The sequence below is a fragment of the Electrona antarctica genome (assembly GCF_951216825.1).
Source record: "Electrona antarctica genome assembly, chromosome: 16".
Lineage (NCBI taxonomy): Eukaryota > Metazoa > Chordata > Actinopteri > Myctophiformes > Myctophidae > Electrona > Electrona antarctica.
In genome coordinates, this window is record NC_136797.1 from 3,749,602 (window position 1) to 3,766,079 (window position 16,478).

The window sequence follows — 16,478 nt, forward strand, 5'->3', positions numbered from 1 at the left end:
TGCCTGTTATGCGGTGGACTTTTGGAACAAAATGCCTCAAATCATGAATTTCCACGTCAAGTTGGTGTAAAAGGCAGCCTTTTGGCCTTGGGAGGAAAAACAAAGTGTTATTACGAGTTAAATGTAAAAAGAAAATCACACCCGTGTGAAGTGAGATATCAGATTTTTGTCCCGCTGCTTCCGGGTTCATGGTTTCTGCTTGAGAGAGCCCAGATGCATGCAGGCAGGAGGGAACTGGTGAACTCAATACTGCCGCAATCTGAGTCAGGTTACAAAGTGTGTGCACATACACGAAAAGCTGGACATATAGGAGGGGCTATCTCCCCTCAAAGATGTCATCCCCTGTCCCCTCTCTGCACATTCCTGTCTAGTGAAACCCATCCCCCTTCGTCTCACAGCTCCACGTTGCTCAGGTCGTATTCCTCCACTAGGGGGAGCTGTCCGTCCTTCCCGTCCCAGGCCTCCACCTTGTGGATCTTGGGTACGGTGAATCCTGTGACCGGGGCCGCAGCGGAGGCCGATCCGCCGCCGCCGCGGCCCGCGACGGACAGCTCCGCCAGGAACTCTCCGATGCCGCTCTCGCCGAAGGATCCGCGCAGCACGGCCGCCCTCGCCTTGCGCGCGTTGACGGCGGCCATGACGGGGTAGCCGAGGCTCCCCACGCCCAGCGCCGCCTCCAGGTCGGGCTGGGCACCGGCCTCGGCCCACAGCCAGCCCCACGCCGCCGCCGCCCTCCGGTGGTGGTGCTGCTTCGCCGCGGACTTCCTCACCAGCTCCAGGTAAGCGTTCCTGCCGGCGGCGCCTGAGTCCAGGACGTGCGGGAGGACGGCCACCACGCACAGCTGGCGCTCGCCTCCGCACGCCTTCCCGAACACGTCCTCGCCCAGGATCTCCTGCAGCGGCTCAGGCGGCGGCGGCGTTTCCGCGAACAGCTCCTCGGCCTTCGCCGCGATCTCGCCGCGTGACCGGCCGCCCTGGTAGTCCTCCGGCGGCTCGGTCGGCTTCCCGTCGTCGCCGCCGCGGCGGAAGATCTTGATGGTGGGGAAGCCGCTGATGGCGTAGCGGCCGGCGAGGCCCCGGTGGACCGTGGCGTCCACGGCTCCCAGGCGGACCTTGCCTCCCGTCCGCTCCCTGGCAGCCGTGGCCGCCGCCGCCCACTCGGGCTCCAGGCTCTTGCAGTGTCCGCACCAGGGCGCGAAGAACTCCACCATCCACACGTCCACCCCGTCGCCTCCTCCTCCTCCTCCCTGCAGCACCAGCTGGTCAAAGTTGCCGTCGGTGAGCTCCACCACGTCCGAATTCTTGCTGCTGCTTCCGGATGCTCCGCCAGACCGACCGGAGCTTTTAGATCCTCCTTTAGATCCTCCTCCGGAGCCTTTAGATCCAGTGGATTTCCCGCCGTCGCCGGCGAGCCTGTCCTTCACCAGGGCTCGGACGGCGCTCAGGGCCGCGTCGGCGATGTCCCGGCTCCCCCGGCCGCCCCGGTAGTCCTCCGGCGGCGCGCTCTTGTCGGCGCCGAAGACCTTGATGTCGGGGAAGCCCTTGACGCCGTAGCGCTCGGCCAGGGCCCCGTGCCGCTCGCCGTCCACGGCACCCACCTTGGCCACGCCCCTCAGGGCGGCCGCCGCCCGCTTCCACTCGGGGGTCAGCCTCTGGCAGTGGCCGCACCACGGCGCGTAGAACTCCACCAGCCACAGGGCGTCGCTCTGCGTCACCTCGCGCTCGAAGTTGGAGGGGTCGAGCTCGACCACGTGGTCGCTGGAGGAGTAGAACGCTCCTCGGGCCGTCGTCAGCAGCGCGAGCGCTGCACAGAGCCACACCCACAGCAACACGCTGCGTCTCATGGTTATTACGATCTGTTTCTAAATACCGGAGCTCTTAGAAAACTACGCCAGCGAGAAGCGTGGCATACTGCTTATAAAGTATAGACAGCCTGATGATGACAGTCATGATGTAATATATGGACTGCCAAATATGGATACTACAATTTACAATTTACAATTTAGGCATTTAGCAGACGCTCTTAATCCAGAGCGATTTACATTGAGCAATAACAAAAGCATGGCATACATCACATATATAAAAAGTAGTTATCATGAATCATGCGTAAACTAAGAACGTAACAGTGGAGTATCTATGTAAACTATACATACTATACTATAATATATTATACATGTGTACTATAAAGTGCTATGACTACATAAAGTGCAATTCTAGAGCTGTCTACGTAACAAGCTATAAGTCTGTTTAAAATACTATCTAAGTCTACATAATGTGCTATCTAAGGGGCTAGGCTAGGGCAAGTGCTACGGGCCATGGTGGAGTCTGAAGAGGTGGGTTTTCAGACTACGGCGGAAGATTGGGAGCGAGGCTGCAGTTCTGACTGTGATGGGAAGTGCATTCCATAGTTTTGGAGCCAGAAGGGAGAAGAGTTTGGGACGTGTGGAGCGTTGTCCCGGCACAGATGTGTGTTTCTGTGTGTGGGAAAAACAAATGAAGGAAAACTCCTTAGACTGAGACTTAAGAAAACATTTGTCAGTGATATAGCACTTACGTTTTCTTTTTTTACTTAATATTTTTTAAGAGACACAGACAGGTTTCTGAACTGCCCACAGCCCTCCTATGAGACACAGACAGGTTTCTGAACTGCCCACAGCCCTCCTATGAGACACAAACAGGTTTCTGAACTGCCCACAGACCTCCCATGAGACACAGACAGGTTTCTGAACTGCCCACAGCCCTCCTATGAGACAGCCAGGTTTCTGAACTGCCCACAACCCTCCTATGAGACACAGACAGGTTTCTGAACTGCCCACAGCCCTCCTATGAGATAGACTGGTTTCTGAACTGCCCACAGCCCTCCTATGAGATAGACTGGTTTCTGAACTGCCCACAGCCCTCCTATGAGACAGACAGGTTTCTGAACTGCCCACAGCCCTCCTATGAGATAGACTGGTTTCTGAACTGCCCACAGCCCTCCTATGAGACAGACAGGTTTCTGAACTGCCCACAGCCCTCCTATGAGACAGACTGGTTTCTGAACTGCCCACAGCCCTCCTATGAGACAGACAGGTTTCTGAACTGCCCACAGCCCTCCTATGAGATAGACTGGTTTCTGAACTGCCCACAGCCCTCCTATGAGACAGACAGGTTTCTGAACTGCCCACAGCCCTCCTATGAGACAGACAGGTTTCTGAACTGCCCACAGTCCTCCTATGAGATAGACTGGTTTATGAACTGCCCACAGCCCTCCTATGAGACAGACAGGTTTCTGAACTGCCCACAGCCCTCCTATGAGATAGACTGGTTTCTGAACTGCCCACAGCCCTCCTATGAGACAGACAGGTTTCTGAACTGCCCACAGCCCTCCTATGAGATAGACTGGTTTCTGAACTGCCCACAGCCCTCCTATGAGATAGACTGGTTTCTGAACTGCCCACAGCCCTCCTATGAAACAGACAGGTTTCTGAACTGCCCACAGCCCTCCTATGAGATAGACTGGTTTCTGAACTGCCCACAGCCCTCCTATGAGACAGACAGGTTTCTGAACTGCCCACAGACCTCCTATGAGATAGACTGGTTTCTGAACTGCCCACAGCCCTCCTATGAGACAGACAGGTTTCTGAACTGCCCACAGCCCTCCTATGAGATAGACTGGTTTCTGAACTGCCCACAGCCCTCCTATGAGACAGACAGGTTTCTGAACTGCCCACAGCCCTCCTATGAGACAGACAGGTTTCTGAACTGCCCACAGCCCTCCTATGAGACAGACTGGTTTCTGAACTGCCCACAGCCCTCCTATGAGACAGACAGGTTTCTGAACTGCCCACAGCCCTCCTATGAGATAGACTGGTTTCTGAACTGCCCACAGCCCTCCTATGAGACAGACAGGTTTCTGAACTGCCCACAGTCCTATGAGACAGACAGGTTTCTGAACTGCCCACAGCCCTCCTATGAGACAGACTGGTTTCTGAACTGCCCACAGCCCTCCTATGAGACAGACAGGTTTCTGAACTGCCCACAGCCCTCCTATGAGACATACAGGTTTCTGAACTGCCCACAGCCCTCCTATGAGACAGACAGGTTTCTGAACTGCCCACAGTCCTCCTATGAGACAGACAGGTTTCTGAACTGCCCACAGTCCTATGAAACAGACAGGTTTCTGAACTGCCCACAGTCCTATGAGACAGACAGGTTTCTGAACTGCCCACAGTCCTCCTATGAGACAGACAGGTTTCTGAACTGCCCACAGCCCTCCTATGAGACAGACAGGTTTCTGAACTGCCCACAGTCCTCCTATGAGACAGACAGGTTTCTGAACTGCCCACAGTCCTCCTATGAGACAGACAGGTTTCTGAACTGCCCACAGTCCTCCTATGAGACAGACAGGTTTCTGAACTGCCCACAGTCCTCCTATGAGACAGACAGGTTTCTGAACTGCCCACAGCCCTCCTATGAGACAGACAGGTTTCTGAACTGCCCACAGTCCTCCTATGAGACAGACAGGTTTCTGAACTGCCCACAGTCCTCCTATGAGATAGACTGGTTTCTGAACTGCCCACAGCCCTCCTATGAGACAGACAGGTTTCTGAACTGCCCACAGTCCTCCTATGAGACAGACAGGTTTCTGAACTGCCCACAGTCCTCCTATGAGATAGACTGGTTTATGAACTGCCCACAGCCCTCCTATGAGACAGACAGGTTTCTGAACTGCCCACAGCCCTCCTATGAGATAGACTGGTTTCTGAACTGCCCACAGCCCTCCTATGAGACAGACAGGTTTCTGAACTGCCCACAGCCCTCCTATGAGATAGACTGGTTTCTGAACTGCCCACAGCCCTCCTATGAGATAGACTGGTTTCTGAACTGCCCACAGCCCTCCTATGAAACAGACAGGTTTCTGAACTGCCCACAGCCCTCCTATGAGATAGACTGGTTTCTGAACTGCCCACAGCCCTCCTATGAGACAGACAGGTTTCTGAACTGCCCACAGACCTCCTATGAGATAGACTGGTTTCTGAACTGCCCACAGCCCTCCTATGAGACAGACAGGTTTCTGAACTGCCCACAGCCCTCCTATGAGATAGACTGGTTTCTGAACTGCCCACAGCCCTCCTATGAGACAGACAGGTTTCTGAACTGCCCACAGCCCTCCTATGAGACAGACAGGTTTCTGAACTGCCCACAGCCCTCCTATGAGACAGACTGGTTTCTGAACTGCCCACAGCCCTCCTATGAGACAGACAGGTTTCTGAACTGCCCACAGCCCTCCTATGAGATAGACTGGTTTCTGAACTGCCCACAGCCCTCCTATGAGACAGACAGGTTTCTGAACTGCCCACAGTCCTATGAGACAGACAGGTTTCTGAACTGCCCACAGCCCTCCTATGAGACAGACTGGTTTCTGAACTGCCCACAGCCCTCCTATGAGACAGACAGGTTTCTGAACTGCCCACAGCCCTCCTATGAGACATACAGGTTTCTGAACTGCCCACAGCCCTCCTATGAGACAGACAGGTTTCTGAACTGCCCACAGTCCTCCTATGAGACAGACAGGTTTCTGAACTGCCCACAGTCCTATGAAACAGACAGGTTTCTGAACTGCCCACAGTCCTATGAGACAGACAGGTTTCTGAACTGCCCACAGTCCTCCTATGAGACAGACAGGTTTCTGAACTGCCCACAGCCCTCCTATGAGACAGACAGGTTTCTGAACTGCCCACAGTCCTCCTATGAGACAGACAGGTTTCTGAACTGCCCACAGTCCTCCTATGAGACAGACAGGTTTCTGAACTGCCCACAGTCCTCCTATGAGACAGACAGGTTTCTGAACTGCCCACAGTCCTCCTATGAGACAGACAGGTTTCTGAACTGCCCACAGCCCTCCTATGAGACAGACAGGTTTCTGAACTGCCCACAGTCCTCCTATGAGACAGACAGGTTTCTGAACTGCCCACAGTCCTCCTATGAGACAGACAGGTTTCTGAACTGCCCACAGCCCTCCTATGAGACAGACAGGTTTCTGAACTGCCCACAGTCCTCCTATGAGACAGACAGGTTTCTGAACTGCCCACAGCCCTCCTATGAGACAGACAGGTTTCTGAACTGCCCACAGTCCTCCTATGAGACAGACAGGTTTCTGAACTGCCCACAGTCCTCCTATGAGATAGACTGGTTTATGAACTGCCCACAGCCCTCCTATGAGACAGACAGGTTTCTGAACTGCCCACAGCCCTCCTATGAGATAGACTGGTTTCTGAACTGCCCACAGCCCTCCTATGAGACAGACAGGTTTCTGAACTGCCCACAGCCCTCCTATGAGATAGACTGGTTTCTGAACTGCCCACAGCCCTCCTATGAGATAGACTGGTTTCTGAACTGCCCACAGCCCTCCTATGAAACAGACAGGTTTCTGAACTGCCCACAGCCCTCCTATGAGATAGACTGGTTTCTGAACTGCCCACAGCCCTCCTATGAGACAGACAGGTTTCTGAACTGCCCACAGACCTCCTATGAGATAGACTGGTTTCTGAACTGCCCACAGCCCTCCTATGAGACAGACAGGTTTCTGAACTGCCCACAGCCCTCCTATGAGATAGACTGGTTTCTGAACTGCCCACAGCCCTCCTATGAAACAGACAGGTTTCTGAACTGCCCACAGCCCTCCTATGAGATAGACTGGTTTCTGAACTGCCCACAGCCCTCCTATGAGACAGACAGGTTTCTGAACTGCCCACAGACCTCCTATGAGATAGACTGGTTTCTGAACTGCCCACAGCCCTCCTATGAGACAGACAGGTTTCTGAACTGCCCACAGCCCTCCTATGAGATAGACTGGTTTCTGAACTGCCCACAGCCCTCCTATGAGACAGACAGGTTTCTGAACTGCCCACAGCCCTCCTATGAGACAGACAGGTTTCTGAACTGCCCACAGCCCTCCTATGAGACAGACTGGTTTCTGAACTGCCCACAGCCCTCCTATGAGACAGACAGGTTTCTGAACTGCCCACAGCCCTCCTATGAGATAGACTGGTTTCTGAACTGCCCACAGCCCTCCTATGAGACAGACAGGTTTCTGAACTGCCCACAGTCCTATGAGACAGACAGGTTTCTGAACTGCCCACAGCCCTCCTATGAGACAGACTGGTTTCTGAACTGCCCACAGCCCTCCTATGAGACAGACAGGTTTCTGAACTGCCCACAGCCCTCCTATGAGACATACAGGTTTCTGAACTGCCCACAGCCCTCCTATGAGACAGACAGGTTTCTGAACTGCCCACAGTCCTCCTATGAGACAGACAGGTTTCTGAACTGCCCACAGTCCTATGAAACAGACAGGTTTCTGAACTGCCCACAGTCCTATGAGACAGACAGGTTTCTGAACTGCCCACAGTCCTCCTATGAGACAGACAGGTTTCTGAACTGCCCACAGCCCTCCTATGAGACAGACAGGTTTCTGAACTGCCCACAGTCCTCCTATGAGACAGACAGGTTTCTGAACTGCCCACAGTCCTCCTATGAGACAGACAGGTTTCTGAACTGCCCACAGTCCTCCTATGAGACAGACAGGTTTCTGAACTGCCCACAGTCCTCCTATGAGACAGACAGGTTTCTGAACTGCCCACAGCCCTCCTATGAGACAGACAGGTTTCTGAACTGCCCACAGTCCTCCTATGAGACAGACAGGTTTCTGAACTGCCCACAGTCCTCCTATGAGATAGACTGGTTTCTGAACTGCCCACAGCCCTCCTATGAGACAGACAGGTTTCTGAACTGCCCACAGTCCTCCTATGAGACAGACAGGTTTCTGAACTGCCCACAGTCCTCCTATGAGATAGACTGGTTTATGAACTGCCCACAGCCCTCCTATGAGACAGACAGGTTTCTGAACTGCCCACAGCCCTCCTATGAGATAGACTGGTTTCTGAACTGCCCACAGCCCTCCTATGAGACAGACAGGTTTCTGAACTGCCCACAGCCCTCCTATGAGATAGACTGGTTTCTGAACTGCCCACAGCCCTCCTATGAGATAGACTGGTTTCTGAACTGCCCACAGCCCTCCTATGAAACAGACAGGTTTCTGAACTGCCCACAGCCCTCCTATGAGATAGACTGGTTTCTGAACTGCCCACAGCCCTCCTATGAGACAGACAGGTTTCTGAACTGCCCACAGACCTCCTATGAGATAGACTGGTTTCTGAACTGCCCACAGCCCTCCTATGAGACAGACAGGTTTCTGAACTGCCCACAGCCCTCCTATGAGATAGACTGGTTTCTGAACTGCCCACAGCCCTCCTATGAGACAGACAGGTTTCTGAACTGCCCACAGCCCTCCTATGAGACAGACAGGTTTCTGAACTGCCCACAGCCCTCCTATGAGACAGACTGGTTTCTGAACTGCCCACAGCCCTCCTATGAGACAGACAGGTTTCTGAACTGCCCACAGCCCTCCTATGAGATAGACTGGTTTCTGAACTGCCCACAGCCCTCCTATGAGACAGACAGGTTTCTGAACTGCCCACAGTCCTATGAGACAGACAGGTTTCTGAACTGCCCACAGCCCTCCTATGAGACAGACTGGTTTCTGAACTGCCCACAGCCCTCCTATGAGACAGACAGGTTTCTGAACTGCCCACAGCCCTCCTATGAGACATACAGGTTTCTGAACTGCCCACAGCCCTCCTATGAGACAGACAGGTTTCTGAACTGCCCACAGTCCTCCTATGAGACAGACAGGTTTCTGAACTGCCCACAGTCCTATGAAACAGACAGGTTTCTGAACTGCCCACAGTCCTATGAGACAGACAGGTTTCTGAACTGCCCACAGTCCTCCTATGAGACAGACAGGTTTCTGAACTGCCCACAGCCCTCCTATGAGACAGACAGGTTTCTGAACTGCCCACAGTCCTCCTATGAGACAGACAGGTTTCTGAACTGCCCACAGTCCTCCTATGAGACAGACAGGTTTCTGAACTGCCCACAGTCCTCCTATGAGACAGACAGGTTTCTGAACTGCCCACAGTCCTCCTATGAGACAGACAGGTTTCTGAACTGCCCACAGCCCTCCTATGAGACAGACAGGTTTCTGAACTGCCCACAGTCCTCCTATGAGACAGACAGGTTTCTGAACTGCCCACAGTCCTCCTATGAGACAGACAGGTTTCTGAACTGCCCACAGCCCTCCTATGAGACAGACAGGTTTCTGAACTGCCCACAGTCCTCCTATGAGACAGACAGGTTTCTGAACTGCCCACAGCCCTCCTATGAGACAGACAGGTTTCTGAACTGCCCACAGTCCTCCTATGAGACAGACAGGTTTCTGAACTGCCCACAGTCCTCCTATGAGATAGACTGGTTTATGAACTGCCCACAGCCCTCCTATGAGACAGACAGGTTTCTGAACTGCCCACAGCCCTCCTATGAGATAGACTGGTTTCTGAACTGCCCACAGCCCTCCTATGAGACAGACAGGTTTCTGAACTGCCCACAGCCCTCCTATGAGATAGACTGGTTTCTGAACTGCCCACAGCCCTCCTATGAGATAGACTGGTTTCTGAACTGCCCACAGCCCTCCTATGAAACAGACAGGTTTCTGAACTGCCCACAGCCCTCCTATGAGATAGACTGGTTTCTGAACTGCCCACAGCCCTCCTATGAGACAGACAGGTTTCTGAACTGCCCACAGACCTCCTATGAGATAGACTGGTTTCTGAACTGCCCACAGCCCTCCTATGAGACAGACAGGTTTCTGAACTGCCCACAGCCCTCCTATGAGATAGACTGGTTTCTGAACTGCCCACAGCCCTCCTATGAGACAGACAGGTTTCTGAACTGCCCACAGCCCTCCTATGAGACAGACAGGTTTCTGAACTGCCCACAGCCCTCCTATGAGATAGACTGGTTTCTGAACTGCCCACAGCCCTCCTATGAGACAGACAGGTTTCTGAACTGCCCACAGTCCTATGAGACAGACAGGTTTCTGAACTGCCCACAGCCCTCCTATGAGACAGACTGGTTTCTGAACTGCCCACAGCCCTCCTATGAGACAGACAGGTTTCTGAACTGCCCACAGCCCTCCTATGAGACATACAGGTTTCTGAACTGCCCACAGCCCTCCTATGAGACAGACAGGTTTCTGAACTGCCCACAGTCCTCCTATGAGACAGACAGGTTTCTGAACTGCCCACAGTCCTATGAAACAGACAGGTTTCTGAACTGCCCACAGTCCTATGAGACAGACAGGTTTCTGAACTGCCCACAGTCCTCCTATGAGACAGACAGGTTTCTGAACTGCCCACAGCCCTCCTATGAGACAGACAGGTTTCTGAACTGCCCACAGTCCTCCTATGAGACAGACAGGTTTCTGAACTGCCCACAGTCCTCCTATGAGACAGACAGGTTTCTGAACTGCCCACAGTCCTCCTATGAGACAGACAGGTTTCTGAACTGCCCACAGTCCTCCTATGAGACAGACAGGTTTCTGAACTGCCCACAGCCCTCCTATGAGACAGACAGGTTTCTGAACTGCCCACAGTCCTCCTATGAGACAGACAGGTTTCTGAACTGCCCACAGTCCTCCTATGAGACAGACAGGTTTCTGAACTGCCCACAGCCCTCCTATGAGACAGACAGGTTTCTGAACTGCCCACAGTCCTCCTATGAGACAGACAGGTTTCTGAACTGCCCACAGCCCTCCTATGAGACAGACAGGTTTCTGAACTGCCCACAGTCCTATGAGACACAGACCGAGTAGAAGTTTACTTTAAGTAAGTGGTTTTCAACCTTTTTCAATAATCAAGGTCCATTATTTAATTATTCTGCATTTAAGCCACGTGCCATGATGACATTTAGCCTCTCAGACCTAAAACTAAAGTATATTTTATTGTTTTTGTCCACAATGAGAGACAACAGGCTAACGTTGATCAAAATAACAATTCTTCTACATTATCTTATTGTGTAGACTTCTTGTAGTTGTTTAACAATAATTTTACTCTTGAGAGCGTAACATGAGGGTCCATTTGGTTTCATTGTATATGCTCTCAAGGTTTCCATCTCTCCAAGCTGGGGACCACCTAAAAACGTCTGGGTTTCCGAGGCTATAGAGCGTCGCAGTCCCGCCCCCTACCAGGGCCCAGGAAATAATTCCCCGTTCATTTTCCTCATAGACTTTTCAGAAAGTATTTATTTAAAGACGTTTACGCCGCAGACAAAGCCAACTCTTGTCGTGACAAATCATGACAATAAACACAATGTTTTGGGCCAAACAAAGAATTAGAAAGTAGAAAAAAACGGCAGGTTACAACACTTTTTTTGTTGTTTTTCTTCTTTGTAATTATTTGTTTGGTCCAAAATATTGTGTTTGTTGTCATGATTTGTCACGACTCGAGTTGGCTTTGTACGAGGCTTATAAGGTCTTTAAATAAATACGTTTTGAAATGTCTATGGGGAAAATGCATTGGGAATCATTTCCTGGGCCTGGCGTCGTCATGAAAGGGGGCGGGACTGCGGCGCTCTATAGGGACCACCTGGAACCCCCTCAAGGACCTCCGGTGGTCCCCGGACCATGGTTGAAAACCACTGCTTATAGTTTCTACCAATGGCAGCTGTGCTAAGCACTCCAATAATAGTCTCCCATCCTGGTGAAAACACCGGGCTAGCATACAAATTTAAAATTCAAAACAATGGTCAGAACTCAGAAATAGTGAAAATTCAGCCGATCTACAAGCTCATAGCATTTGGATCTTTTACTTTATTTTATTATATCTTTTTAATGTTTTTTTGTTTGTTAACATATTCACTCACTCAATATTGTTGTTGTTTTGTTGTTGTCGACTGTCGTTAATAATGTTGCATTTGGCTGCTAGTAAATTGGAGTATATTAAAAACAAACACCATTTCCCAGCATTCAGAGCACCCACAGCCCGCACCCCCCCCCCCCCTCCCCCTCCTCCCTCTTGTCCCATGTGACCGCGCCCTCGGCCAATGGCGAGTGTCGTTACAGACGCAGTGCAGCGCCGGGATGTAAGGAGGAATGGCGTCGGTCTAGAGGAGAGAGAGAGAGAGCAGAGCTGCCGTGTTGTGGAATCACGCTGTTACCGGTGACAGTTTGAAGACAGAGGAACACAACACGCGACCAGTTGTGGTTCTGACGCCTGGAGGACACGGTCTGAATGTGAGCAGGTGGAAAATATAATATCTCATTTGATTTAGACCTGGGAACGATTCTGCAAATGTCTTCTATTAATATCCTGACAGTTTTCTGAAAAACCCTATGTTTCTAAATGTCACTGGTTCTCAAACTTTTTCATGTCAAGGACCCCCACAAACTATATGTAGCCTAATTGGCCGACGACCCCCATCTGGGAATATGTTGTTCCAGGGACCCCCCCCCCCCCAGAATTATCTGTATTTGGGCCGTGGACTCCCATCTGAAAAGATGTTGTTCCAGCGGGACCCCCCAGAATTATCTGTATTTGGCTGTGGACTCCCATCTGAAAATATGTTGTTCCAGGGACCCCCCCCCCCCCCCACAGAAGCAAAGATTTGAGTTAAAAACGTTCGCTCCGAAAGAATATATATATATTCAAAGATTTGCACTACATTTTCATGATTTTGTAAAAAGTAGCAGATCTACAAGCTCATAGAGCGCCGCGCGGCACTCGGTTCCGCGCTCTATGAGCTTGTAGATCTGCTATTTTTCAATAGTTAAAGTAGGCCTATAACTAGCCCTAGAATGGCTCTGTTGTTACATACAGTATATACAGTATTTCACATACAGAGCCATAGAACGGTCGCGCTTACTTTCATGTCGGACGTAAACTGGGCGGCCTGAATGTGATAAATGCTCCGTTTGTACTCACCCATTAAATAATTCCAAAGACTTGGAGTGAAATATGGTCCTCTAGTTTTATATCCATGTGAAAGTTCTGGTACAAAACGTGTATTTAGTCAATTATCTCCACTTTTTCAAGAGATGCACACGGACGTCTTTCTCTCCGGGCGAGGGGGGACTGGAATGATCGATGAACTGATTTTAGACGTCATCACCAATTGACAAGGGAAACACAAAAGTTTGGGTCACACAATTGGCAGGTGGTGTGATTAATTACCCAGCACCTATCGCAAGGCACCTGCCAATTGTGTGACCCAAACTTTTGTGTTACCCTTGTCAATTGGTGATGACGTCTAAAATCAGTTCATCGATCATTCCGGTCCCCCCTCGCCCGGAGAGAAAGACGTCCGTGTGCATCTCTTGAAAAAGTGGAGATAATTGACTAAATACACGTTTTGTGCCAGAACTTTCACATGGATATAAAACTAGAGGACCATATTTCACTCCATGTCTTTGGAATTATTTAATGGGTGAGTACAAACGGAGCATTTATCACATTAATCCCGCACATAATTGAATTCAACCAGGAGCGGATGGAATGGTTCTATGCCTATGATACATGAAAATTTACGAAGTTAATTAAATGATCACAGGCATTCTAGGTCTATCCTATAACATAATGCTTAAAACACCAAAATAGGATGTTGATTTCATTTAAACCCAACATAACTGTTGACGGATTATAATATGAGGCTGTATTGCTGTGTTCCCAAACTTTTTCATGTCAAGGACCCCCAAATTGAGACACTGATGAGCCCCGCGGACCCCCATTTGAAAAGATATGCCAGGGACCCCCATAAGAGAATGTTTTTACAGCTCTAGCAGTGATTCTCAAACCGTTTAATTTCAAGCACCCCCAGTTTGACATGCATATTAGTCTACAGACCCCCATTTAATGTAATTTCTATCTCTGGGACCCCCGGTTTATATTGTAAAATCAATGTTAATGTAACTCTGAGAGTGTACGAATGGAACCAAATGGACCCGTTAGGGTCCGTTTGGTTCCATGTGTACACTCTCTGAGTTACAGACCCATAAGGGTCCATTTGGTTCAAAACTAGCATTTAGCTGGGGACCCCCTGGAACTACCCCAAGGACCCCTGGGGGTCCCCTTCAATACAGTGGTTCCCAAAGTGGGGTCCGGGGACCCCTAGGGGTCTGTTGCATGTCAAACTGGGGGTCCTTGAAATGAAAATGCACTCCTAGAGAGCTGTAAAAATCTTAGGTCCTAAATTGGCATATATTTTCAAATGGGGGGTCCCCAAATTATTTTAAAGTTTTTGTGTTTTTTTTGCAAGTGAATGGCTGGAAAATGGAAATGAAGAGTTTACATAGTACACAGAGTACATGCATACACTTTCCTTAATGATTATATCTGGTTTCAGTATTTATTTATGATATATTTTCTCTATTATTAAGATTATTTTTGCAGTCAGTTTGTATTGGTGGTGGGGAGGGGGGCGGGACAGGGGTCCCGAGCAGTGACGTAGAGTCTGTGGTGGCCGGGGGGCCAGGGCCCCCATGAGGAATTGGACCAGGGATCTCGGCCCCCATGAGGAATTGGACCTGAATATATATTCGCCTCGGTTCGTCCCGTTTGTGCCGCATCAGGTCGCGCCCGTTCGCGCAATTCTCGTCTTGCATTGACTTTGTATGTAATCGCGCCGCTCTAACCATCCAAGTCTGGCACCTTAACACGTCTGTTTTCCTCACTGTCCGGGGCGGGGGTGGTGGGGGGTGGACCGCATTGCCTGTCCCCTTGTACACATGCAGATCAGGCATTGAAATGCTAATCTGGGTGCTTAACCTGCCAGGTAGGTAAGGGACCTAAGGGTATGCATGCATACAGTACTGTAGCCTACTCTGCTTCTTATAGGCAATTCACACTGAGAGGGACTGAATCCGTTTCATTGGAACCGTTTCCGAATACGGTTGCCTGGTCCCCGATGGCCATGATTCACATTGCCCGAGATTCAACAGCGCACCCGGGTACACTTGCATAACACACTTTGATCCTCCAGATGGCGGTGTGCTTGATGACTGGTGCGCACGGACACTGACCATCAACTCTGCGACATTGTCTCCAATAAATCCAGACACTGCATTGCATTGCCTCTTTTGGCTCTTTGCCGTTATACTACGTCACTGTCAGCCTGCCTGCTATTCACTGTGTCAGTCAGTTCTGTGCTCCAGTGTCGTGTTTGATATTAGTTTAATGGATTCTACTTTAGCATTATTATTATTTAGTTTTACTTTGGAAACTATGCCAAGCAAAGCCCAAGAGCCACGTGTAGTCCAAGATCAGCGCGTACTGCGGTGCTGCGTGTATAGCAGATTCAACATAGCAGATCTGCAAGCTCACAACGCGTCGCACTGCGACGCGTTGTGAGCTTGTAGATCGGCGACGGGCGGCGTTGAGAAATGAGCTGGTGTTACGCTTCGTGCAGCGTCTGTGTTTCTTTTGTTGACGCTTGGCTCGTCGACTAGAGATCATGTCACGTTCTAAAAAAAAAACAGTCCACTTCCTTCTTTAGGTACGCATGCATTCACATTGGAACGATTGGTTGGGAGATCCGCTCCCGGGAACGGTACGCATCATTCACATTACCACAACATCTGACAAGTGGTCCCGAGTCCGAACCCGGGACCATAGTGTGAATTGCCCCTTAGGCTACTTGTTCACAATGAAACCACCACCAGCAAGAACACCCTGGCTGCCAGCCTGCCGTTGAAACCTTCCGCCGTCCCAACAACAAAACACAGAACCTGCTGAGGCGGACAGGACTAGCCTGCAATCATGGCATTTAAACATGCTCTTCTGTTTATAAACTAAACACTGTGACACGTTTAAAAAGTGTTACAAATAAATGTTTAGAACCTAAACGCTTGAGTTTAGTGTGAAACGAAAACGGCACGGGCCCCCATGAGGATTATGAAAACTATTCGTCCCTGGTCCCGAGACATGGCCAAAGCATGTCCGGGGGTCCCCAGCCAAAAACGTTGAGAACCCCTGGTGTAAAGTAACTAAAGTGCATTTATACTCGAGTACTAATTGTACTATTTTACTTTACTGAAGTAATTCCAATTTTCAGTACTTTTATTTACTGCTACTCCAGCTCTGGACCATAGCTCTAAAGGCTTTGAGCTCTGGTCCATAGCTCTAAAGACATTATAGCTCTGGATCACCTACGTTTTACTCCAATTATCCCCATTCTGGGCGGGAACCCCTTTTGGTGTTTAAAGCATTATGTTATACTCTAGCTATTGAAAATAGCAGATCTACAAGCTCATAGCGCAGGCATCGAGTGGGCTTGTAGATCTGCTATTTTTGAAAAATCATGAAAATGTGGCGCAAATCTTTGAATAAATATTCTTTATATAACGTTTTTAGCTCAAATCTTTGCTTCTGGGAGGGTCCCTGGAACAACATATTTTCAGATGGGGGTCTGCAGCCAAATACAGATAATTCTGGGGGTCCTTGACATGAAAAAGGTTGAGCACCACTGACATAGAAACATGGGGTTTTCAGAAAACTGTCAGGATTTAGAAGGCTTTTTTTCATCAGTCCAAAATGGACAAAAATCAC

At 50.2% G+C, this 16,478-nt stretch overlaps 2 protein-coding genes across 6 annotated transcripts in view; one reads left to right on the forward strand and one right to left on the reverse strand.

Annotated features, from left to right (window-relative positions):
• Window positions 1–392: 392 nt before the first annotated feature.
• Window positions 393–1,844, reverse strand: LOC306940288 (protein disulfide-isomerase A6-like; the record flags this gene model as incomplete). The annotated part of the gene is made up of 1 exon (XM_079525310.1): window positions 393–1,844. The coding sequence occupies one exon, from the start codon at window positions 1,842–1,844 to the stop codon at window positions 393–395; it is 1,452 nt and encodes a 483-aa protein (XP_079381436.1).
• A 10,139-nt stretch (window positions 1,845–11,983) lies between these two features.
• Window positions 11,984–16,478, forward strand: part of cUnh2orf42 (chromosome Un C2orf42 homolog) — a 45,087-nt gene continuing 40,592 nt past the window's right edge. For 3 of the 5 annotated variants that reach the window (XM_079524675.1, XM_079524678.1, XM_079524679.1), the window contains exon 1: window positions 11,985–12,172. The gene's annotated coding sequence lies outside the window, so the exon portion shown is untranslated. Of the gene's footprint in view, window positions 12,181–16,478 lie in introns of all 5 variants that reach the window. The other 2 variants (XM_079524676.1, XM_079524677.1) reach the window with 2 other exon arrangements.